Source organism: Triplophysa dalaica, chromosome 18 (assembly GCF_015846415.1).
Source record: "Triplophysa dalaica isolate WHDGS20190420 chromosome 18, ASM1584641v1, whole genome shotgun sequence".
NCBI lineage: Eukaryota > Metazoa > Chordata > Actinopteri > Cypriniformes > Nemacheilidae > Triplophysa > Triplophysa dalaica.
In genome coordinates this window covers 11,309,159-11,333,852 of record NC_079559.1, presented here as the reverse complement: position 1 = coordinate 11,333,852, position 24,694 = coordinate 11,309,159, and the positions used below count along the sequence as shown (strand labels likewise).

The window sequence follows — 24,694 nt, the reverse complement described above, 5'->3', positions numbered from 1 at the left end:
ACTGACCTCTGAAATCTCAGCGAACTGAGAATTTGCCTGACAACACTTTTCGGCCATTTCCACAGCTACCTTATAGTTGTCCACAAAAGCCCTGTACACACCGAGCTGGCTGGCCTGTGTGCATGAAGAGAAAGGGATTAAAAGTCAGTCTTTGTGAAGGATTACTCATGCATGCTACACGGACTTCATGTTGCATGCTAAGATAGAGCAGACGGGTTTACGTGGCCTGTTCAAGCATGGCTGACATGGTTTTGACATTCAAAGACAAGCAAATACCAGCCTGACACAGCGTCAGCACAACAGCACAACCCGAGAGAAACAACAGACATGTTATGACAATGCAGGAATTGGTTGCTACCTTCCTAAAAAAGTATTTGTGTTAACAACAGGAGTGCGAAAAACGTTAAACCAGGATCACCACGAAGAATCTTCTCTTCAATTTTATTTCAATCGTCATTGAACAGTGAAGCAATTTCCCTCGCCAGACTCATACCAACACTTCATTTTCCAGAGGATTTCTAAAAGAGTCTTAAGGATGAATACACGCTGACACAAAGACAAAGTTTCTCGGGCTAAACGAAGCCAAAATGTCGCTGTGAATGAGCGTTTGTGCGACGAAGAGAAAAACACCATTCAAAAGGCAACAACTGTGAAACGGGCACAGATAACAGGCATTTTCCATGGTAACATCTCGAGGGCTGCCAACACTGGAGGGAAGAGGAGAATGAGCCGAGATGGAGCTTGTCATGAGACACCGAGGTTCAGCACTTCAACCAATACTGCCATTATACTGCAACTGGGGAAACTTGTGAGGGGATCCAGAATATGAGCAGTGTTTCGCCAAAATTGTTAAAGAGAAAAATTTGTTGCTTAACCCCAAATACTGCGAACCTCACTAGCTGACAAAATATATAATGAATAAAAATATTGAAGCTTTCTGTTAAAAATATTGTGGGCAAATCATTTTTTAGACATTTCTGATGTTTTTGTTTTGTTTACAAATGACCAAATACACTTGAACCAAACTCTTTTTGTATAAACACTAAATGTAAGTTCTAACAGAATTTTTTTATATTTTTAATGTAATAATCAATAATAAACTGTTTTGGACAACTATTCCAGACAAACAAGTGTCCAGCTAACCAAGCAGGCTTATAGTGTGAAAAAAAACAATATCTGGACCAGATTCTGAGCTGAGGAGACTGTGGTGAGTAGATGCCATGCCGTTGGAGCTGGAAGTCCACGACAGGGTAAGGGAAAGCCCAACAGTGAGTGGGTTTCCAGCGCAGACACATGCCCTGCTCTATGACATCATACTTTCTGGGAAACAGAACAAACAGAGAGCTCGCTGTCCACGCTGCCGTGTTTCCCTTTGGGATTTCCTGTTTATTTACCCCTATCTGAGTAAAACAAACACGCCCTGGATGAGAGAGAATCATGTCGCATAACACACACACCCACTTATTGCAATGTGACGCTAAACTGTCTTTTATTGAATGATATTTTTAATCGCTTGAACAAATTACCTAGCATGTCAACTTCATTTTAATTGTCTTGTGTGATATGATACGATTTAAGTTTAAACCACCTACATGATGTTAATTTGAAAATGTTATAGGAATACCAGTGTTTTGTTAACTTTTTTCGATGTTTTTTGTCCCAATGAGAAAAACAGCTTATAAAGGAAACTATTGACGTTTATTTAAAAATGCAGAAAGGTTTGCGTGAGGCAGTGCTGTAGTACTCGGATTTGAGACGTTATTCTGTGGTCTTGGACTCGTTGGTATCTAGCTCGGACTTGTCTCCGACTCGGTCATTGGACTTGCCAAATGTTCTAGTTGGTCACGACCGAGTCTGACGACATTTTCTCCTTTTCAAACAAAACAATTGATGGAGCATTTATGTTTGCTTTGGACTTTTTTCAGGTGATTTTCTTTCCTCTTGGAGTAGGTTACTTTTTGTGATGGGTGTCGAGCTGTAAAAAAAGATCATAAATAATACTAAATGAATTATACTAAATTACTGATTTGAGTGTTCTGGTTCACAACGTTGAAATTAAACTGTTACGGTGATATTGTGCCTCAACAAATGTATTTTAGCACACAGTTATAACAGACAATGAAACGTAATGTTAAAACACAAGAATCAAGAACCCAACTAAAGAAAATACTGATCACAATAATGATGTTTGTTGGAATGTCTACATTCTTTCAAATTTAATTATGGAGGTAAAAGTGATGTTGATTCAATCCAATTATCACTGACAGTCATCAAGCTGAGAATGGGAATATTTTCCATTAGAAGCCCAGAATGTGATAGTTACACTATAATAAAAGGACTGAAAATCAGAAGTTGCACTTTGGGTTTTTGTGACTTTGTTGAAATTTCCATATCTAAACGAAATAAAATGACCTAATTTGATCTGCTTTTTGATCATTACAAATAAAGTAGTTGGTCCTGATTCTTTTTTTCTATCTCATTTGGACTCTCTTGACCTCTTGAGACCCGGTCTTGACTCGGTCTCGACTAGTCCTGGTCTTGGACTCGACAAAGGTGGACTTGACTACAGCGCTGGTGTGAGGTGACTTTTTAAAAGCGACAGTAATTATTCTTTCACATACAAAGTCACAGTGTCATATACAATATATGATAATACAATATAAAATAAAACCAAAACAAATATGATGAATTGAAACATAACGATTGAAATGTGTTCCTATACAAGGAAAGAAATAGACACAGCTACTTCCCTAAGAAATTTAGCTTAATGTTCACAAATACACCTCCATACAAACGCACCCAAACTGGAATAAAAGACAAACAAAAAAGCTACAAAATGCTCAACACGTCACCAATGCTTTAATAACCTCAGGTATTTGGAGCTAACAGTATAATCCCTCTGAGATTAACAGTGCAAATCAATCCAGAATGCCTCCAGTCACAACTTCAATGCATTTACAATGCATTTTTCCAACGGAAGATCCATATAGCTAGTGATATCTTAAAGTTGGCAAATGTATTACAACTATATGTGAATCACTGCATTTGACTAGTTCAAAAACATAGCCCCGTTTAAATTGTTATTCATTTACAGCCCCAACTAAAATCAATTATAAAGAACATTCCTAATTTTTTGTCCACCTAAGCTGTAATGTGATCTACACCTCTGGTTACAAAACCCTAATACTATACCTTTCAACCCCAGCATATCTGACGGCTGCCACACCAACCCGAGACCCCCTATCTGCTTTACATGCAGTCACGTTACCCTGAAAAGCTTTCATCTACAAAAGCGCCGAGTCCTGCGGGCGTCTATAAAGAAGTGAGTAAAGTTTCAGTTTCCACAGTTAACTGTGGCGAATGGCAATATGTGGCTGTTGCTAGACCAGTTATCAAAGGAAATTTTCCTCAGGGAGGAGAGACTGGAGTGGCAAGCTTTGATGAGGACTACTTTAAAGATCATCTCAGAAACATCTCTGGTGGTCTGATGGAAACATCATGTATGGATTACCCAACCCGAGACATGTGGCATCGAGTGATTGTCCGAATCAGCTGTTGTAATGGGTAATGCTACAGTAACACTGGTACATTATTAAAATCGAATGAAAGACTGCGATGGTGTTTCTTTTCCGCAACTGTGACATATTGGAGTAAAACGGCTTTTGGAATGAGGGAAAATGTAGGGCGGGGCTTTATTGAGTATTTCAGGAATTTAATGGTTTATTGGAAGTCATAGTCCCCAGCCCAAATAGACCTTGTACAGTTCCAAGTTTTATTACGCAACACATTGCTCACCAGCTTCTGGAAGAGGTCGCCCACACATTGACAATGGCTCCACTCTTGCACTCTGGGTAAGAGGCCATCATAAAAGTCTTTGTGGATCTCGTGAAGCTCAGGCACTTTAAAGAAAATGGTTTCTATCTGCTGCAGGGTCAACACAGGCTGGGAGGTGGTGGCAGCTGCTTTCAGGGGCTTCATAGGCTGCGATAAAGAACACAGGGTCAAAGGGAGTCGACATGCTTCCATTTTTGAAATGTGCAGAGCTCAGCACCACAGTAAAAGGCCTTTGAACCTCTTTAATGAGTGAAAGTGTGGTAAAACATATTTAGAGATGCCTAAAAGCCATATTACTCACCAGTAAAAGGGCCTCCAAGTGGCTGAGATATGTCTCCTCACTAGCCAGGATTCCTGATAGGACCCATTTCCTCATCTCCAGGCCTTTCTCTATGTCCAGCTCTGTCTGGGAATGTCCAGGGAGGTGAAAGTGCTAGTTAAGTGGATGGGCCAAAAACACATTCCAAGACCTAGCAATTCTTCTGCAACTAATCCCTGCTATACAGATTTACAGAGGTGAATTTAAAAACAAATAATCCCATATACTGATGAATTAAATTACAGGATTAGGGGCAGATGACATAGAAAGCATTTATTGCTGTTAGACGTGCCTCTTTTGAATTGTTTCAGTTGGACAGGAGCATTTTGCACTGCTAATGCGCGCCTTGCGTTTTTGGTGGAGCGCTCTGAGCGCCTGAAGTTGAAAAAACTAAACTCTGGGTGAAAAGCGCTTGATGTCGTAAGCCTTTTTTCCCATTGTCCAATCAAATGAAAGGAGAGGCGGACCTTCCGATGTGGTGATGAAACTTTACAGTTGCTGGAGAAACTTGTGTTGGGTGACGCAGGTTAACCGAGCAAGGTCAGAGCAAGCGCCCACTGCTTGAACCTTTTTTAAGTTTCTGATAATATGACAGTTAACAGCAAGAGCGTTCGCGCTACAATCCTTGACTGACAGGACAGCTGTTTCGGTGGTTACCTAGCAACAGGAAAAAACGCTGCGTGCTGCTCTTTTTATATAGTCAATCAAAAGAGCAGAGTGGCGCGCCTTGCGTTTTCGAACATGAAAAACGTCATATGCAGTAGGTATGACACAATATTTTTTTGGTGAACTATCCAAAATCTATTTAAATCATAGCAGAAACCCTTAACACCACATGAAGGTTACATCAAGGGTTAGCGCACAATACTTCAATGTCTCTTACTGATTTAGTGGACTTCAGGGATCCCATGGAGGGGGTCTCTCTAATGCTTCTGCCCTTTGAATGAAGGCGTGGGGAGGAGCGGGAGTCATCTGTGTATGATGCAAGGTCAGCAGCTGAACGCTGGTCCTCTGCTCTCTCAATGTCATAAGCGTATGCTGGAGGTGGAGTACCACCGAATGGTACATCTGCAGATGGAAAGAGAGGTCAGAGGTCATACTTAAACGAACGGGTTTATGCATATTTTTGTTTTATTTTACCTTTAAACTAAATCATAAATAATTCAAACCACATGTAATATATAACATCAACATTATATTAGTACGTAATATAATATCATTATAATTCAATATCTCGTCAAACACGCGAAGACTCGTTCTTGAGTCAAGGTTTTTTCATCATTTTAAGTGCTTGAGATAATCAATATATCCCTCACCGGAGAGAGTGTCTCATACATCTTATTTCTTAATGTAATCCACACAGAGGAGTGTGAAACCCAAGCTGAATAGCTTTTACCTCTTTTCCATAAAGAGCTTGACATATCCAGTAATTGAAAGCAACAGATGAAGTCTGCCAAGCGAAGACAACAAGAACCATTAGGGATTTATCACCCATTTTCAATGTATTCTTGGAAACATAGTCTACCATCTCTCGAAACCTCAGCCACATTTAAGGCTCTGTTTATTATAAATGCATGACACAGCAACTTTAATATTCAAAAGGAGTTTGGTAAAACAACGACTGAATTGTAAAATTTCCTCTAATAGTATGACAACAAGAACTTTGAGTTCGAAAGCCCCCCAAAACACAATGCTTGAAATCAGTGCAAGTGCAAACGAAAGACATTTATAATTATAGGCACTAGAGATGCATTGCTAATGCCATTTTACGCTAAACCTGAGGCATTTGGTTGAGGATTTGTTACTCCAGGGAAAAGGAATGATGCTAATCGGAGGATTTTAAGAAGGCCAAGTAGGCTCATGTCATTGTGCCTAAAGGCCGACACACAGGAACAATGAAAGACTACACGAGTCATGCCTCTGTCCTGACAGACACTATTACTGGCAGTGAAAAGACAACATGAAACTTGGAAACGTGACAGCCCATTGGCGGAAATTCGAAACTGAAGTCAAAGCACTCCATTTAGGAGAACGACTGACAAGACCCTATTGAGTGGAAACTAAAAGCTCCTAATCGCTCCAATAGCATATGAATAATTCAATGCCATTGTTCTTGTTTTAATTACCACTGATGAGGATTACATGGATGAATAGCTGCACTAGCGGTGCCATTTTAATATACGGAGCAGAATTAAAAACGAGGAACAGGTGCTAAGCTGTAGCCAAACAAATGTACTTCATACAGCCTATACGAAACACACAAAATCCATGCTATGGAGGAACATAAATGGGTAGTTTACTCAAAATCGTGCCTTCAACTGTGGCTCTCATATCTCATTCGCAGTTCTGCATATTCAAATAGGCTATAAGACACCATAAAACCAATGATTTAAGGCACCATTGATGGTAAATCTGCCACAGTTTGTCTATAAAGACTATATTAATATGTGTAATGCAACAAAATTGCAGTCACAATATCTTTTGTTCCGGAAAAATTATCCAAAAGACCTCTGTTTGTGTGTAATCGAGTTTTAAAGCCTATTAACACGCTTTTTGTATCAAATGTGTTTTCGTCTACACTGCCATCATAGACTGTTATGTGCAACAGTGATTCATTTCTTTGTCTGTATTTGTCTTAAGTCTTAAGTCTTAAAACAGACACTCATTTCCTGCAGCCTGTGAACAGCTCAGCACTGGGGAGACGTTGAGACAGAAGCATTGACTATGTGTTCTTCTAATCTGGTGTCTTGATCAGTTCAGTCAAGACTGGTCAAGTCTTCAGTCGTGTCTGATGCCTTTTTCGGGCAAGAACTTATTATATGCAAAGAAAATACACACAAAAAAATGACCTATTATCAAAATGTGTTAAACATAGCTGAGATTACTATACCTCTTATTGGTTAACAAAAGCATTTTCAAACCAATAAAAAACATGCAATAGCCCAAATATAAAGGCAAACGAATATTAAGAACATTAAGATGTTTAACATGTCCAAAAAACACATGTAAATTGGGTGTTTTCGGAAGATTTTGGTGTGAATCCCATGTGAAACACATAGGATGACATGTTAAAACCCATGGGATGACATGTGCAATATGTGGAGAAATATCACCACACGTCGCACGAGTCATCCCATGGGTTTTTACATGTAATCCCATTGGTTTCACCTGGGACTCACACCAAAATGTTCCAAAAACACCCATGATCACATGTGTTTTTTGCACATATGAATTTCGTGTTTCTTTTCTGTAAGCGAAAAGTCTGTGAATTTCTGTATAAGAGGCTGTTCCACAACAAGAAAACAGCACAACCACTGCTGTACATAACATAATTGACATAAAAACCAAATCCACTTTGAAGGATGTGAGTTTGTGTTTTTTATCAAATTAAAGATGAAGGACAGGCAAATTATAGATAGAGACCGTCTAACATATAGGACTGTAGCGCACAGAATACTGTACAACGACAACAGTCTGCCATATTTCCATCAGAAGCCAGTGGCTTTTGTGGGATATGAGGACGTTAAATGTGGGCAGTGATGTTAGGAACTGGGAGTTATATCATCTTAGTGTGAGAGAAACAGGAAAGAGAGGACTCCGGAAACATGAAGGCAGGCCTGCTGAGTGACCTGGCATAATGCCTGCTTAAAAAATAAAAAGAATGATAGCCTGAACAAATAGAGAGCTGAAAAGAGAGAAGAAATGGATTACAGAGAGAGAGAGAGAGGAATGTAGACAGGAAAGCCATGCCAAAGGGCAGTCTATGTTCCTTTGTGATTAGCCACTTGTATTGAGGTTATGAGAAAAACAATTCCTGTTTCTAACACCAAGGCCATATTGACTGTGGAAATGGACATATTTCAAAGGGGGGCGGAGGGCACATCCATACAAACATGACCTGATGTCATCTCCTTCAGAGGTCGCCACATACAGTACCTGTTATGTAGTTATAGGTATACATAGAATATAAAAAAATATATATATATTTGATATCTAAACTATGATAAAGTGCATCAAAATAAAACGAAAAATGTTTTTTATTTCAAATGTGATCATTATTTAAACTTTTTATATAAGTTAAGAAGTCGTACCTGGAGAGTAAACAAAGTTGTTACTGTGACCATGAATCAGACATTGAGGAAGTGTGTAGGGATGTCTGACCAAGACACTCAACTTTCCACAGGAAGTACACAAGTTTGTGACAAGGTCATACTTCCAAACGAAAACACACATTTACATATATCCAACCACTCATACATTCAAACACAACCCCTTAAAAAATGATGCCAATGACACAGTGAAATATTATTATAAAAACACTATTTTTGCAAAGGTTTACTTTGATAACAAATATCCAAACTACCATGAATTCATTACCCTAAACCAGTGGTTCCCAAATAGGGGTACGCGTACTTTGGGGTACTCCAGGGGGTACGAGAGAGAAACTGAAATTTAGGAATAAACAATGAAAATCAATAAATTATGATAGTAGTATTGTTATTTGAAATTAGGACTACACAAATATGCATAAAAAAATAATTCATAAATTTAAAACGCATTTCAATTTATAAGAATTCGTCTTTGAGCCTGGAATCAGGAGCAGTGTCTGGGCGTGAAATAATGTAAGTTAGGAGAGGTTGCGGTTAAATGTAAAAAAAAAATAGTTACATAGTTGCGTAAAGGTACATACAGAATTGTTTATAAGCAATAAACCTACTTGGGGGCATCAGATATAATAACAGTCTGACTCTCATTTCACTGTATTTTAATGCAAAATGTTGTGGTCTGGGGTACTTGGCTTGAAAAAATCTTTAAAATGGGTACTTAAGCAAAAAAAGTTTGAGAACCACTGCCCTAAACCTATAAAATAAAAATAACAAACATGTTGATGACGTGATTTGAGGAGCAGGACAATTTGTCTGTTTGCAAAAAGTGTAATTTACTCTTCACCCTTAAAAAAGGGAAGAAATTCCTTTCATGGAACTTCAAGTCTGCACTTGCCCATCACGAGCAGCCGTCCCTCACATCACTGACTGTCATGTCTCTTCACAGAAAACCAGGAAGTCTTCCATAAAACAGAGCAGATAAAAATGTATTCCATTTCCTTGAAAGGAAACATCAATAACTGATAGTGTCCGAGCTGATAAAGACTTAAAGCTGTTATGCTGTATAAATCCGTTTAAAGCAACAGATGGAGAGCAAAGATATTATCAGAAAACCTGAATTTCCTGAAGTAGACAGTGTTCACAGGCCGTCTGGTTACTACCGAACAGCAGGGTGAACAAAGTGCAGACGTGCGGTGGCGACATCAGTGACAGCTCAACACGTGGGAGATTAGCAAGTCATGATGCAACATTTCAATCCTGCTGATACCAAAAAAGTCAGTCCCCCCCACTTAACACACACATACACAGAGATCATTTTAATCTGTGTGTTTGAATATGATCCCAAAAGCCACTGGAAAGCACCACATCTTTTCAAACCAGCTGCTCAAAACCTTCTCTAACTATAAACTTCAAATGTAAAGTTTACTTAATCTACAGCAATATATTATAACATTATCTAGCAGAGCAGGGGACCTCCAGGGGGCCTCAAGAAGTTTGCAAACGGTCCCCAGAAACTTTCTAGGAAAAAGATTAGACAAAAGGCAACCAAACATTGTCATGCCAAGTGTATGTCTGTTTTTGTACTACACGCATAGTTTTCAGAATTGTTTATATTTGTATCTTTCTAATGAAATTTTACTGTGGTTCTTTTTTCTCAAAAGTGAAAGCTGCTACAATACATTCGAATGTCTCTTCTCGATTATATACATCAAGCAAATATAGCCAACTATTTAAGTTTGGAAACAATATGTTGTCTTTATAATATCACATATGATTATTTTATCTAACAAATGTTCAGATTCTTCACACATAAAAGTGAAGAAGTACACATTTTGTAAAGGACCTCCTTTTAGAAAGTCTATAATACCATGCATAATGCATGTAAAAATTCCAAATCATGTAAATCAATTGTAGCTTTCCAGTAGCTCAGTGGTAAGAGCATTGCGTTAACATCATGCAATGGGATTGCACGTTGCACGAAACAAATGTATAAAATAATGCAATTTAAATCGCTTCCAAATTAAATCTGCCAAATGCGTAAATGTAAATGTTTAATTCCATGTCTCAAACGAAAGATCTGAATCACAATGTCTAGACTACTTCCAGGCAGATAGCTATAACTAAACACTCAAATGGGAAAAAAGGAGAAATAGTGACACAGCAGATCTTATCCAGAAACCAATCAAACAATTAAGCTATTATAAATTATGACACATATGTGTTGTCACATCGGCAGAAAATCCCTCATGTATTTTTTTCTGAGCGGTACACTCAGATTGCACTATATGTCAAAAGTGAAAAACAATCCGAGGCATTTTTTTTCAATATGATGACACATTGAGATTCGCACCCCTCTGGGATTGTACCATATAGTGGAGGTCTGGTCAACTGGCGGCCCGCAAATATTCTTTAACTAGCCCGCCTTAACAAATCAAATAAGTGGAGAGACTTTAAGAACGGTTTGCTTTAAGAAATGCGCGTCCTGATACGCCACATCTTTGAAAGGCTGAAACGCTGCTATATTCATTGCGAAACTATTTCCCGTGGCTCATAACGATTGACGTCTTATAAAAAGATTTTAGATACATTTTTTTTATTTTGACTCCCTTTACAAAATAGTGGAATAATTTGTAAATACTCATCAATGGCATTTAATATTTAAGCTTTCTTAATCATTTTAATAATTCTAAAATCAAAACTTTTAGCCAGGAGCTCTGCTTAAGTTGACATGAAATGACAGACACAGGCTTAAGACTAGTCCCAGAACAAAACAACATAACAAAGCAATAAGTCCCAAGAAGCAATGGGTAAAAATGCATTTTATAAGAGCTGAGGGGGGTTGTGGCACAACGCGAATCAGAATCAAGAACCAGAACTGACCATTTTATAATGAATGTATGAGCATTCTAAACGGAAAATAACGTGCCCTGACACATCTTTAAGGGGTGCTGCAACGATGTGTCATGCATGCATTCTGACTTCTTTACAATGTTGAACGTGCTGTCTTCTCATGCTTAACATGGTCAACTTGTCAAAAAATGGATATAACCCTGAATTTGGAGAATGTTTGAAACTGATATATGGAGCCGTCCCAGCGCTTAAAGATGCCGGACATGAACCGCATGCGGTGAGTGAAACTGATGTCTGTGTTGTGTTGGCAATGTGCTTGAGTTCAGCCTACCCATCCCCCCCAGGATGCGCCATATGATTTCGGAAACAATCGTACAGCTGTATCTATCTTTCATAAATGTGATCAAACTAAATACTCTTTGAAGATAAGAAATATGAATTTCCACTCTAGGTACTCAAGATTAATATGAGATTGGCAGAAACCGCGTGTGTTTTAAAATATGTCTGTGCCATTTTTTTGTCTAAAGATGCACACCAGAAATATATTTTTTTCAAGGCATTTTTTTATTGTATATAAATATCTTACTTTAACTAAGGCATAGTCCTGCTGGATTAAGCTAAACCTTGTCTGCGAAACTGGGCCATAAAGCTCACACTGTGATTTATTCAAAAGCTCCATGGGAATGTATAATGACCCCAGACATGAACTGTGATCAACAGGACATATCTGTTGTATGAAAATATAATTTTTGGCAGGTTTACATCTGATTCCAACAATTAAACAAAGGATGTGGCATGTGCGTGTTTGGATTTGAAAGCAGGTAGGCAGCACGGTTGTTTTATCTGGACTGTGCGGTTATTGTGTCGCAAATGTCCGTAACACCTCAAAGACCAACCGGTGGTCCTTTTTCCCCAGAATGGAGACAATGTAAATATAGCAGACAGGAAAAAGCTCTTCAGCCATTCAACTGTTACTATTTTGATGAAGAAACTTCCTGTTTATGACAGACCGTCTTAACTCTTCATTAACACCACTTAAGAAACGTCACAGATAAGATACAGCAGAATAAAATCTTGTTATTTTTGGCAGTCACTCTTTTTATCTCTATTGTTTTTTTTTGCCAGTTTTTTGTTTCTAAAGTACAACAATAAAAACAAAAGACATAGAAACCGAAGGGAACAGGCACAGAGGAAGCAGCTCAATTGTCACTGTTGCTTGTCTTCCTCTCCATTCTAAATTTAAAATAGGTTGTGCAGTATAAACTCTAACAGTGCGGTCTTGTAAAAGTCAGTAGGAACTTGTGAAATGATAAATTTCCCAAAACACATATAATCTGATCTACATGCCTAGAATTACTTCGTGATTTAGTCGTAACACTTAGAGATTAGCCTTTTTCATTGAACTTCTCTATGATTGAATGTCCGATCACTCATTACCTGGTATTTGGTAACATATACTGGAACTTCATATTTCGCAGTTATTGTTTCATTATCATTCTTTTCCACATGTCCAGAAAAACAAATTAGAAAATTGCACAAAGGGAGGTAAGGGTTTTTTGGACACAAACAGCTATTTCTTCATATATTTCACAAGGCATGTAGGAACGAGGACAGCCCATTTGTTTTTCATAATTTCATTTTCACATTCCATATGGGCTATATGCATGTGCGACTCCGTGTTTCACAGGAAGAACCCTAGGCAGTTTCCTGTTGGGGAGACTTAAGAGAAATGGAAAAATTAGAAAATAGTTCAATTTAGCAGATGTTTTACATTGCGACAGCAGTGGTATATAGAAGTATTTGAAATTATACTTTCATGAGTTAAAATTTTGTTATAACATTCAAATACGGTAGAACGCCACTTCTACATACCACTGCTTTAAGTCTCCCCAATCCGGAAACTGCCTAGGGTTCTTCTTGCGAAACGCATGCATAGAGCCCATTCCTAGGCTATATAAGAAAGCCAAACAGCCAGGAGAATGTTGGAGGGGGCATTTATTTTGACGTCTTTACCCCATCAGTGTGTAATAACAGGACTCAGTGGGGTAAAATTCCATCATGACAGGTTTCCATATAACTGTGGGAACTGCCCCCCTTCATATCTTTCTTTGGAAGCTGGAACTGTAAACAGCATCACACTTCAATAAAGGAATCAGGCTTACGGTCTGAACTTGCTCACTGTATTTGTTTTGTTTCTTTTTTAAATGAGAGAATCAAGTGGTCAATTGGTGGAAAAGCTTTTATAAACAAATAAGACAATGCCTGTAAATGTAGTACTGGCAACTACAGGGTTCCTAGTCGAGAACTTCTGAGTCATGTTGAACATTGCATGATAAATGTTTATGAGGTCTGAATTAAACCTATGCTCCTAAATGTATCCTAATATGAATCTAACCAATAACATTTTAATTTCAATAAAAACTTGGGTATTATAATTACCCTATATGACCCCTGTGCCCCAATCTGACAAACACTGTACCAGTAAACCTTGCGACTTCCTTCGCATGCATCGATTTCACGAGATGCCTTTGAGAATAAGGAGAAAAGTTATGTGGTGTTAAAAGGATTTGCTCTTTGAGTAAATCAATGGAGCTCTCAACATCATGCTCACCTGGGAGCCCTCGGTCACACGGCCGAGAGTGGAAATGGATTTTACCAGAAAGTTACGCAGACACGGTTCACTTTCTCTTGGCTACAAGCATCATCCAAAAAATAGCCTAAATCAATGGCAATTCACTTAGGACGGACAGTTGAAGAGCCAATACAAGAACTGTTTAGATTCACACCAGGGGAAAAATAGCAGCAGGTCGATACTTACGTACTGTATATAGGTGTTACGACAATGACCAATTCTGCACGAAGAGTGTTTTTTTCCAGCATGAGATGGTATTACTAATACTGTGTCACCGTAATGTCTGGCCCAAGATAATTCAGGGAGTGGAAAAGCATCTCTGTGGCTAATATTCATAAAAGGCATTAAAATAGCAATGGCTGTGCGATATTTAGATGTGTTCTTCTGTGGGAAAAGCACATGGTGCCATCAACCACAGCCTCTTAAAAACTCTATTATCTTAAAAAAACTATTATCTTAAAACTCAGCTCAGGACAGTTCTTCATTGTAAAACCTCATTCAAATCAACCAATACATGAAAACAAGTACAGTGACTAACTCTTATACACTTTATGCATTTCCAAACCAACTATATGAACAATTGCACTGGTGAGATCATAAAACCTGTGGTTGGGATTCAAAAGCTTAATGCTTCAATAAATCAGCTGTGAAACACTTCTGCTTATTTTGCACTTAGATAAGAATAGAGGACAGGCCAAATTAAAGTGTTTAGAGTTACCACCCATTACTGGCTGATCCACATACTGAATCAAGATAAAAGCTCCGGGCATGGGAAAGGATGGCATTCTGTAGGACCTAAGCATCACATCTGTTCAACTCTCACCGCCTGCCGGTTTGGCTGAATGCCAGTTTGCTCCATCAAAACACTTCAATCGTCTAGTGTCTGGCTTTATAATGAATAAGGATGAATCAGGGGCCAGCCACCAACGTCATTACATTCTCTATTATCAGACAGGTCAAAAAGAAACCTAATGAGAAAACAGGATATAGTTATTGAACAAATCTTGGTAACACTTTAAAGGAGTCATGAATTAAGACATCAATTTTAACCCGAGTTTTTAATGTATAAAAGGGAATCGCACGACCAGAACCGGCCCTTTATTCAGCATTTAACACATTATTAAAATAATTTATTGTAACTGTCAACATTAGTTGCACAGTGACCTAACATGAATAATTGTTGTAAAATTAACTAACATTAATAAAGATTAGTATATACTGAAAAACTATAATCTTCAATGTTAGTTAATGCATTTACTAATATTAACCATAACAACCGCATTGTAAAGTGTAACACAGATGTGAACAGTTTTGAGTGGAAAAAAAGGGTAGATATTTAAGCTTAAGTTTAAGTATTTCCCATGCATTTTGCTTTCACTCAAAGCAACTCGAGGTCGCATTGGAAGTACACATTTTGTGTTTCCCAGGGATCAAACTCATGATCTTATGCTCAGCTGAGCAGGAACAGGTCTAAAATGTTACAGTTACCACAGAAAAACACACCCACCAAAACACACCCTTAACTACACAAAGTGGCCTCAGTGGAAACCATAAAATCTACACTCAGTGGCTATTGGTTTTGCTTCAGGATCCACAGGCTGTGACATCAAAACGATAATTTAGTTTTGCGCTCCTCTCACAAACCGCACGATTTGTTTTATTCAATGCAATTCATCGCAGCATTGCTCTTTCTCGGTTTTCAATAGGGAATGTATTCATTTCTATTCATCGTCATTTGTGCTATTTTGGGGTTGTTACCCACCGTTGCAGTAAATCACATGCTGAGCATTAACATAAAGAACATCTACGAGGAGAAAAGAGTAGCTCCACAAAGAAATCTTAAATCGTACAAGTTGCACATTTGACCTCCAGTCTACACTTAACCACTTTACACACACACATGATGTGCGTAACGGCTCCCAGGGGGTGAAGACTGTTCTCGTGGGCCACTTTATATTTCATGGGCAGTGTATTTACCACACCTCTCAAGCAGCTGAGAAATTCCATAAACACTTTAGGGAAGGAGCACAGAAGGCCCTTTCAGACTCTCCAGGGATGTTGGGCAAGTCCTGGGGATCATAGCTCACAGTAGGGAAACAGTGGAAAAAGAACTTTTACAGGCTCTTTTGCTTGATGAGGTAAGTGGGGAAGGTGACGGTAGGAAACATCTGAGAAATTATTAGTAACAGAAACTGGTTGTGCTTATTGTGTAGAGTTGGGACATGTAAACATATGCTGACAAAAACTGGTTAGTAAGACACCTGTGAGAACTGGAGGGATAGTTCAACGAAAAATAACAATTCTGTCATCATTTATTTACCCTCATGTCATTCAAAGCCTGTATATGACGAAACACAAAAGATATTTTAATAAATGCCTCAGTGGTTTTGTGTCCATACAATGGCAGCCAGTGTTGTTTGGTTACCAACGTTCTTCAAAACATTCTTTTATATTCTGCAAAAGAAAGATGATCATACAGGTTTAAATCGAGATGAGGCCGATGATGAGGAGATGAGGAATTTTTGGGTGAACTATCCCATTATTATATGTATTATAGTATATGCATCCCATATTAACAGTTGGCCTATGAAGGAGCATCATGTATTTGCAGACTAGTATCAAGCGTGAGGTCAGTTATGGCAGGTCACGGGAGGCTAGCTTGCATCAGCAGATCACATCAGGTGCAGCTTATCAACATTAACCAATAGCCATACAACACATTCTAAACTGTGTCCTATTTAAGATGCCTTTCTTTGCTCCTTATCAGCTTCTTAATCGTGCCGCGCTAAAATCCCACCTCCATCCCCATCTCCTCCATATCTATTTTAATTCATCTAGTTACGCATCATGAACTGTTCTGGTTCCCCAGGTTGGGGATATGGATTTCTGCGCTCCCGCTCTGTCCATGCAAGGGTTCATGGAGAGTTTGCCCCGAACGGTTTCATTCCTACAACCTTAAATATTGCAATTGTTTAAATATTTGACGACAGTGGTCCTGACAGAAATAATACAATTATATTCATATATTTCTCAAGCAGCTGAATTTACAGGCATCTATGCAACTTAAAATGTACGGAAAACATTGTGAACTGTACAATTAATCAAATAGGATCATCTAAAATGGGCAAAAACAAGATCACGAGTCAGTCCCCCTGTTGTGAATAACGAATGTGGACAGAAAGAGAATGGAAGAGTGGGGGGTTTTGTAGCAGTTGTGAGGGACGGATTCAGAATAAGGACATTGAGATGACACGGCTCGGGCACACACAAAGAAAATTACATTAACAAGACTGTACTGTACAGAAGACCTCTGGGAAAACACACAACGTGGTCATGATTCACACACTGTGCTAGTAAATGAAGGAACAAGAGCAATTCAGTTTGAATGTTGAATACTTTAAAATGCAACAGGAAAACAGACAAAAACACTATAATTATAAACACCAGTTCAGCCGGTTATTCAGTGACCTTCTGAGTTGACAAAACCATTGGAATCTCCTCAAAATTGACTCAATGTAAATTTAATTCTGTATGAATTCCTTCTGTTAAAGTTGTAATAATGTTGAGAGTACTTCCTCGCATGCTTTTTTAAATACAATCAACAAAAACAGTGTCGTTTTAACAAAGAAAAGATAGGCTTTGATGCCGTCTATAAGGTCCATGAGCTTGGATGCTATCCGTTACAAAAACATATTAAAGTCTGCTATTAGTATACTTCTTATAAATGAAAGAGCAGACCGAATGTGTAGTTTTTATAAGAAATATACTTAAAGTGGGCATAACACACGGGGTTTCTACCAATCTCATATTAATCTTGAGTATCTATAGAGTAGTATTGCATACTTCGTATCTTCGAAGAGTATTTAGTTTGATCACATTTATAAAAGAGAGATACAGCTTTACAATTGATTCCGAAAACAAACAGCGAGTACGGGGGGGAGGGGTAGGCTGAACAAAAGCACATGCGCGCCCATTGTCAACACAACACAGACATCAGTTTCACTCACTGCATGTGGTTCATGAAAGTGACGTCTGCACATGCTCCTTCTCCTGCTCTCCTGTGGCCGTGCCGCGTGCTTTTCCGGGAGAACTGTCCAATAATGACTAAGAAAATTTGTTGCGAAACAGTTTTGTATGTTTGAAAAAACTTTTCGAAACCTGTATGATCGCTGGGGGAGTGTATCGAAAACAGAAATACTACGTAATACGTCCAACTCGTTTTTTAACAAGTTGACCATGTTACCCATGATAAGACAGCACGTTTAATATTGTAAAGAAGTTAGAATGCATGACAGATCGTTGCAGGGCCGCTTTAAAATTACACTTAAGTATAGTTCATCTATCCTGACAGAAAGTTTATGTATATTTGGTCTATACTTTATTTCACTCAATCATTAGATGTAAATGTACTTAAAATGATTAAGTATTCTCAGTAAACTTGGCTTAGTTGTGTTTACTCTTTTGATTGAGCAGCCTTTTATTTCACACACCGTCTTTTAACGTACGTAAACGTTTACACATCTATATAGTGTCAGTGCAATATTGAATATAAATATTTAACAATAGCCAGTTCTTTAAAAACTATCCAAACTATCAAACTAGTAGTTTACTGAGAGTATACTTCACACTCCAAGTACTTTCCAAGTACTTAAAATACTTTCATAAACTAAAAATGTACTAAAGGTATTAAACAAGTTAACTTGTAGGACACTTGCAGTGCAAATGGAAAATGTAGCTGTAAACAAGATGTGTACTCAACATTGACTACTGTTACACATAAACTATACTTAAAAGTAATATTAAAACAGTGGTATTGAAACAGTACAAGTAGGCCTAGAGGACTGTATATTACTACAACATTGATATACTTTATGTAGAAACTATACTTTCTACATAAAGTATACTTGAAAATATACTTTATCTACTTTTCTGTAAAGGATATGTGTTATGCACTCGTAAATGTTTACAAAAAGGCAGGATTTCAAAATGCAACTTTTACCGTCTGAAAATACGTTAAGTTAAACAAAATTGACCATTAATCGCATCCAGAATAAAAGTTTGTGTTTACTATAAATTTGTATGTTTTTCTTAAATATGTGAATGGATGTGTGTTAATAAATACAAAATTATTATTCACAGTAGACAGATATATTATGTAAACACAAACTTTTATTCTGGGTGCGATTAATCTTTTGACAGCCCTAATTATACTACGAAATAAAATCCCATTTATAATAGAGAAAATTTACAGCAATTTTGCCTATTTAAATGAGTTTACAGTAGATGTTTTGTACAGTACATAGTGACCACACCATCTCTTCCTACACGTGGATTTTCACAAGCACATCTGTGCCAGGCAGCCGTCTGCTATATAAATAACATGCTTTTGTGTTGGTGTCACTGGAAGCGGGCATCTCCGCCCATGAAATGACACTGAGAAAGATCTGCTCTCTGCCCTGCAGCTGGAGATGTTAGTGCAGGACTCTCTGAGCCTGTGCCAACTGGATCCAGGCCAGCCTGGCCTCATCCCTGTCCCATGTACACTGTCCAACCCCCAGGACAACAGGTGACGTGAAAACAGACATCTGCATCAGGCCGCTTAGTGTGTTTTTGGGCATTGGTAGAGCAAAATTAAAGCATAGAGACCACATAAGTAGACTCTTTGAAAAGCAAATTAAACGCGCCCGACTTTGCGTGCACATGTTGCACGTTTGATGTTGCATGAGGGCTATTTCTGATGTCTAAGCTTTCGTTGCATTTACGAGTTCTGGCAGATGATAAAAAACAAAAACAAGGAGGTGGATGAATGCCAGCAAATACCTCTCTCTCTATTCCCAAACTCGTGCTGAACTCAGTCCACAGATCCTGATTTTAAATACTAATGCCTTTAAACTTCTTTACATATTACAATGTTTTAGTAGATTTTTTTAATTTGACTGCATCTTTGTTTCTGCATTATTGCATTTCATCACATATATTTGAAATCTGCTTGGCAACAATGGCTGTTTGGATGAAATGCTGGTTATATCCGTCAAGAAGAAATATTTAGATTTTATTTTAGCCATAATGCGCAGCCCTGTGTTATTCCACCTGTCAGCAGAATGAACATGTAACTCATAAGTATTTCCCACAAGAACCAATAACCTCAAGCCAGCATAACCAAAGCACATCTTAAGAGAACTGTATGTAAGAGCTGTAACAAAGGACTGTTTATTCTAATAATACAGGCAGGATTAGCATGTGTGCCAGGACCAGTCTGTTCCTAAGAAGCGATTTAACACTGGAAAGCGCCTGATAGACTTCTTTCCCAAACATGATTTGATATATATTATGTTTAACCACAGAGTAAATCTTGGGAAACATTTTATTGTGCATGTCAACATAAGGGATTACCTCTAAAATGTCTTAAATAAATAACTCTTGGCATGTGTGGGATCTTTGGTGACGGCAAAAAATATGACGCAAGACTCTGGTTATATATTCACATTAAAAGCCTGCCTCAAAGTAACAGTTCACCCAAAAATGAAAATCTTACATCATTTACAAACCCTTAGTTGTTCCAAACCTGTATAAATTTTGTTGTTCCACTGAACACAAATAAGGTATTTTTCCGAGGCACTACTGGCTTCCATATTAGGAAAAAAGTTGTATGGTCAATAGTGCCCCACCACTCTTTAGTTTCCCATATTCTTCAAAATATCTTATGTGTTCAACGGAGCAAAGAATTTTATACAGTATTGGAACAACTTGAGGGTGAGTAAATAATGACAGAATTTTCATTCATGGGTGAAGTATCCCATTAGAGATAAAACTGACTAAATCCATATTTTTAAGGGAAATATCAAGGAAGTGACCTCAGACTTTACACCAGCATGTCCTTGTTTAACAAACACACGTGGCTGGACCGCTCACTGACGTTTACATAAGGGAGGGGCACGAGCGGAGCGTGACTGAGATTTTAGATAACTGAAAAGTGAGTACATTCTCAACGTCACATCAGACTAATGCATATAAAACAGCCCGCCCGAACTAACTTGCAGGACTGGACCGTGCTTGTTTATGAATACCTTGAGGGCATTAGATCGAGATTCCAAAGGGAACTTGGAACAATTTTTGATACCGCCTGAGGTTTTCTCTGTGGCTGTTTTGCCACTGGTGTAAATCACAGTCTATGGAGACCTGTCACTGAAAGTCAATGCAGAGCTTATTGCTTTTATACTGATCATCCGCAATTTGTTTGAGGCCTGCTGACTTTGCAGCTCAGCACTCTCTCTCTCTCTCCCTTGCAAATTGCGTAACTACAGCTGAGACACACACACACTTTGGTTAAAACATGAACATTTATGCTTGGAACCATTTTTTATCATTTGTTCATTGTGCTGTTTCAAACGATTAAATCGCATTCAGAAAACAAGTTTGCGTTTACATATCAGTTCTGTGTCGTGTGTATTCAATTTTGTATTCATAAACACATATACACATACATGCATAAAAATAAGAGTTTATAAATAATTTGACTTAATGGTAAATATAAATACATACATGTCAATATTTCTTAAATATATCTATGTGTATGTTTTTGTCACAATTAATCACATTTAGAAAAGTTTGTGTTTACATAATACATGTCTGCATAATTTTGTATATATAAACACAAACTTTTCTAAATGTGATTAATCGCGATTAATCGTTTGACAGCCCTGCTTCACACGGAAAACCACACAGGATATTAACCCTTCACCCAAACAATGACCAGAAATTTATAAAAAATTATGTTCAGCTTTAAATTAAAATTTTATTTTGCCACTTGTAAACTCTTTATCTGCAACAATTGTAATTGTTACACTATTATGCTGTCATAAGGCTCACGTAAAAATTGGTGTAAGCATTCAAACCTACAAGGTCCTCACGCAAAAAAATATATTTACAAAATTGAAATTTATTGAATAATAAAGCAATTGCTACTGTTCATATTTTGAAAAACATAAGGACTAGGTCCCAATAAAAATAAATCTATTATTTAATACATTCCATTATATTCGGGTGGTTGACAAATAAACTGTACTGTACCATGTCAGACTGTACCTAACCCTTAAACATTTTGAAAACGGTTAACTGTTAATACTATATCATTTTTATATTATTAATACATCAAATATATGCTTTACATTCGGTATCTTCATTTCAGATCCTTATTTGTTGCCTGTCAGTGGTCTTCCTCCCAACCCCCAACAAACAAAGAGGCCTTGCTAAATTCATCATGCTACATGACCCCTTTAGGTCAATTAGCCCACAGCAGGACAACAACACTGATGCGTACTGATGCATAAACTCTCTGACTGGACAGACAGTGAGTTTCTGCACTGCCTCAAGCAATTCAAGCTCTGCAGATCAGATCAACGCTTTCTGAACTGAACGGTGAGGGGGAGAACCCACATGGACTCATAGAAAGACAAAAGAGGGCAAGAACTGTTGTCTCAACTCCATAAACAAAGAAATATTGATTTCTTTAAATTTGATTTCATAGACTGGTCAATATAGGAGAGCAGAGTCAGACAGATGTTCTCACTATAATGAATACAACTTCTATTATTACACTGTGTGTGTAGTATCTACATGTGAATACAGCCTATCAAACAACCAATGCACGTACACTACTACATACGAAAACAAACACTGTTGTCAATAAAAAATGTTATCTTACCCAAATCTCCATGGAAACTGTTGAAACTGTTAGAGCTTCCATCCGAAGGCCAGATCTTGCGAACACCGATGACAGGGGCGTCCGAGAGCAACAGATGTTGCTTAAGACGTTTTTGAGACTGAGGTGTTGGGGGGCTCCCACTCTCAAACGACTGCTGAGAATTCTGGGAGGGGGAGCGACTCTTCTCCCGGTATATGCGGTAGGTGGTGGGACTTGGGGACACGAGGCTGGACTGACCCGAAGAGAAGTCTTCCTCACTGGATGTCAGATTTTCATTGGAGCTGCAATCAGGTGTATAGCCATCCTCGAAACTCCCGGGAGAGTAAGATCGCCTAGGCCAAGTCAGATGCAGGTCCTCCCCATTTCCCATAATGCCCCCCACATAAACGGTCGTATAGGGCTGACAGTCAGAAGGGTGCCAGTTCTGCTGAGGGCCCCTTTGAGACTCGGTTTTCCCTCCATTAAACCTGATTAAATTGTCTTTAAGAAACTGATGATTCAGATCATCATCCTCATATTCACAGTTGCAGGTGTCCTCCATGGCTCGCTCATAAGAGCGCTCTAGTTTACGATCATCCACGAAAGCAGTTGAGAGATTACCCGGTACAGAATGTAAGGACCTCTTGCGTTCCATCTGCATTGCCTGACTGCCCAGACTACTAATCTTATCGGAGACGTTTCTATCGTTGACTCTTACGAGACCTTTTTCATTATGATATTCCATATTGACATAATACGGCCTCTCACCCTTTTTCTCCCCAGATGTTTGTGAATTGGCTCTCCTAATACGTTCAAAGTTTGACCTGAGAGCGGCAACCCCCAAGCTGGCTTTCTCCTTTGGTGGTGAATCAGGAACGCCCACCGCCACATGATGTGTAAGATCAGCAATGGCCCTGTGTGGAGCATCGCCGCTCTTTTTTTCGGACGGAAACATCCCATCTACTTCTCCTTCTTTGAGTTTGTGTCTATCACGGTCTGAGACGTCGCCACCCACCTCCTCAACACACAGCTGAGCCTCACCGTTCTCCTCTTGGGATAGACCTGCTGTTGTTGTGTGCTTTGATTCAGCTGGGAGATACCTGCTTCCATCAGCCTTTCCCTGATGGTGAGAGTTTGTGGGTTCTGGCTTGACACCGTCGCATTCTGAGACCTTACAGAAGCCCCATCTCTTAGCATCATGGCTTCTTTTCTCCTTGGCCAAGAGCGTCTGGAGGTAGATCATTCGAAAACGCTCTTTGTTCACCTCCATCTCCAGCCTCCTAATAGAGTTCCTGCATTTCTCCAGCTCCTGCTCAACATCTCCAATACAGCTCAAAGTCATTTCAGGAGGATCTGAGTCAGGAAACTGAGCTTTCCACGCTTCCACAAAGCCAACAGATTCTACCATGGTTAGTCGTGGATGGATCACTTTTTACTTAAAAGAAAAATCGTCAACATACCTTCCACATTGAAATCGAGTTTCGGATAATACAGAAAGCCATTGTGTTTGACAGCTTCACGTCGCAACTTCACATCGTGAATATTGTTCTGTCACGATACATTACAGTAACATCATCTCCGCACCTGACAAACACTTTATCTGCGTTTCTCTTTGACACACTCTCACCTCTTTCTTCAAATGACAGCGAGCAGGACGGGAACATCCAGGTGCACTTCAAAGCTCCGAGCATTTACATCAGAGTTTCGTTGCATTTAAAAGGCAAATGTTGACTGAGAATTCCTTGTAAACAGCGTAATCACTTCTCACGTTTATTGCGTAAATCTCATCCTAATGATGCTTAATACAAAAGAGTTACGCCAGAATGACGCTGTTTTCTGTCAAACGTCCATATTTCAGAAAGATGTAAGATTTGTACCTGCATCGCTTTTCGCCACACCATAAGATCTGACTGTAGTCTCTCTCTCTCTCTCTGTATCGCTCTCTCTCTCTCTCTCTCTCTCTCTCTCAATGATGGTGAAGGAAGGGGTGGGACTAATAGTCCGAGTACATTATTAATAGTGACTGAATGCAAAGACATTTTTTTTATTCAAAGAAAAGGAGAGTCGATTATTCTAGAAAGAAAGAAAACTTGGTTTATCTCTATCACTAATCCCACCAGTTTAATAGGACAAGAGAGATTTATAAACACACAATATAAAAACGAATTCCACCAATCAACGACTGTTTATCAATTTTTTACACGTTCATAACCGAAATAGCTGCATGACAACTCCTTGTTGAAGTTCTAGAGATTTCTAAAGTGTTTTAT

The 24,694-nt window shown here is 38.5% G+C and overlaps 1 protein-coding gene across 1 annotated transcript in view; it reads right to left on the bottom strand.

Annotated features, from left to right (window-relative positions):
- si:dkey-91m11.5 (PH_BCR_vertebrate and RhoGAP_Bcr domain-containing protein) overlaps positions 1-24,564 on the bottom strand; it is a 37,020-nt gene extending 12,456 nt beyond the window's left edge. Inside the window, exons 1-5 of the mRNA XM_056772976.1 lie at positions 22,446-24,564; positions 5,037-5,221; positions 4,136-4,240; positions 3,796-3,981; positions 7-114 (exon numbers count right to left, since the gene is read on the bottom strand). Coding sequence (XP_056628954.1) covers positions 7-114; positions 3,796-3,981; positions 4,136-4,240; positions 5,037-5,221; positions 22,446-23,832 — 1,971 coding nt within the window. The 5' untranslated portion in view covers positions 23,833-24,564. The remainder of the gene's footprint in view (positions 1-6; positions 115-3,795; positions 3,982-4,135; positions 4,241-5,036; positions 5,222-22,445) is intronic.
- Between the last annotated feature and the right edge of the window lie 130 nt (positions 24,565-24,694).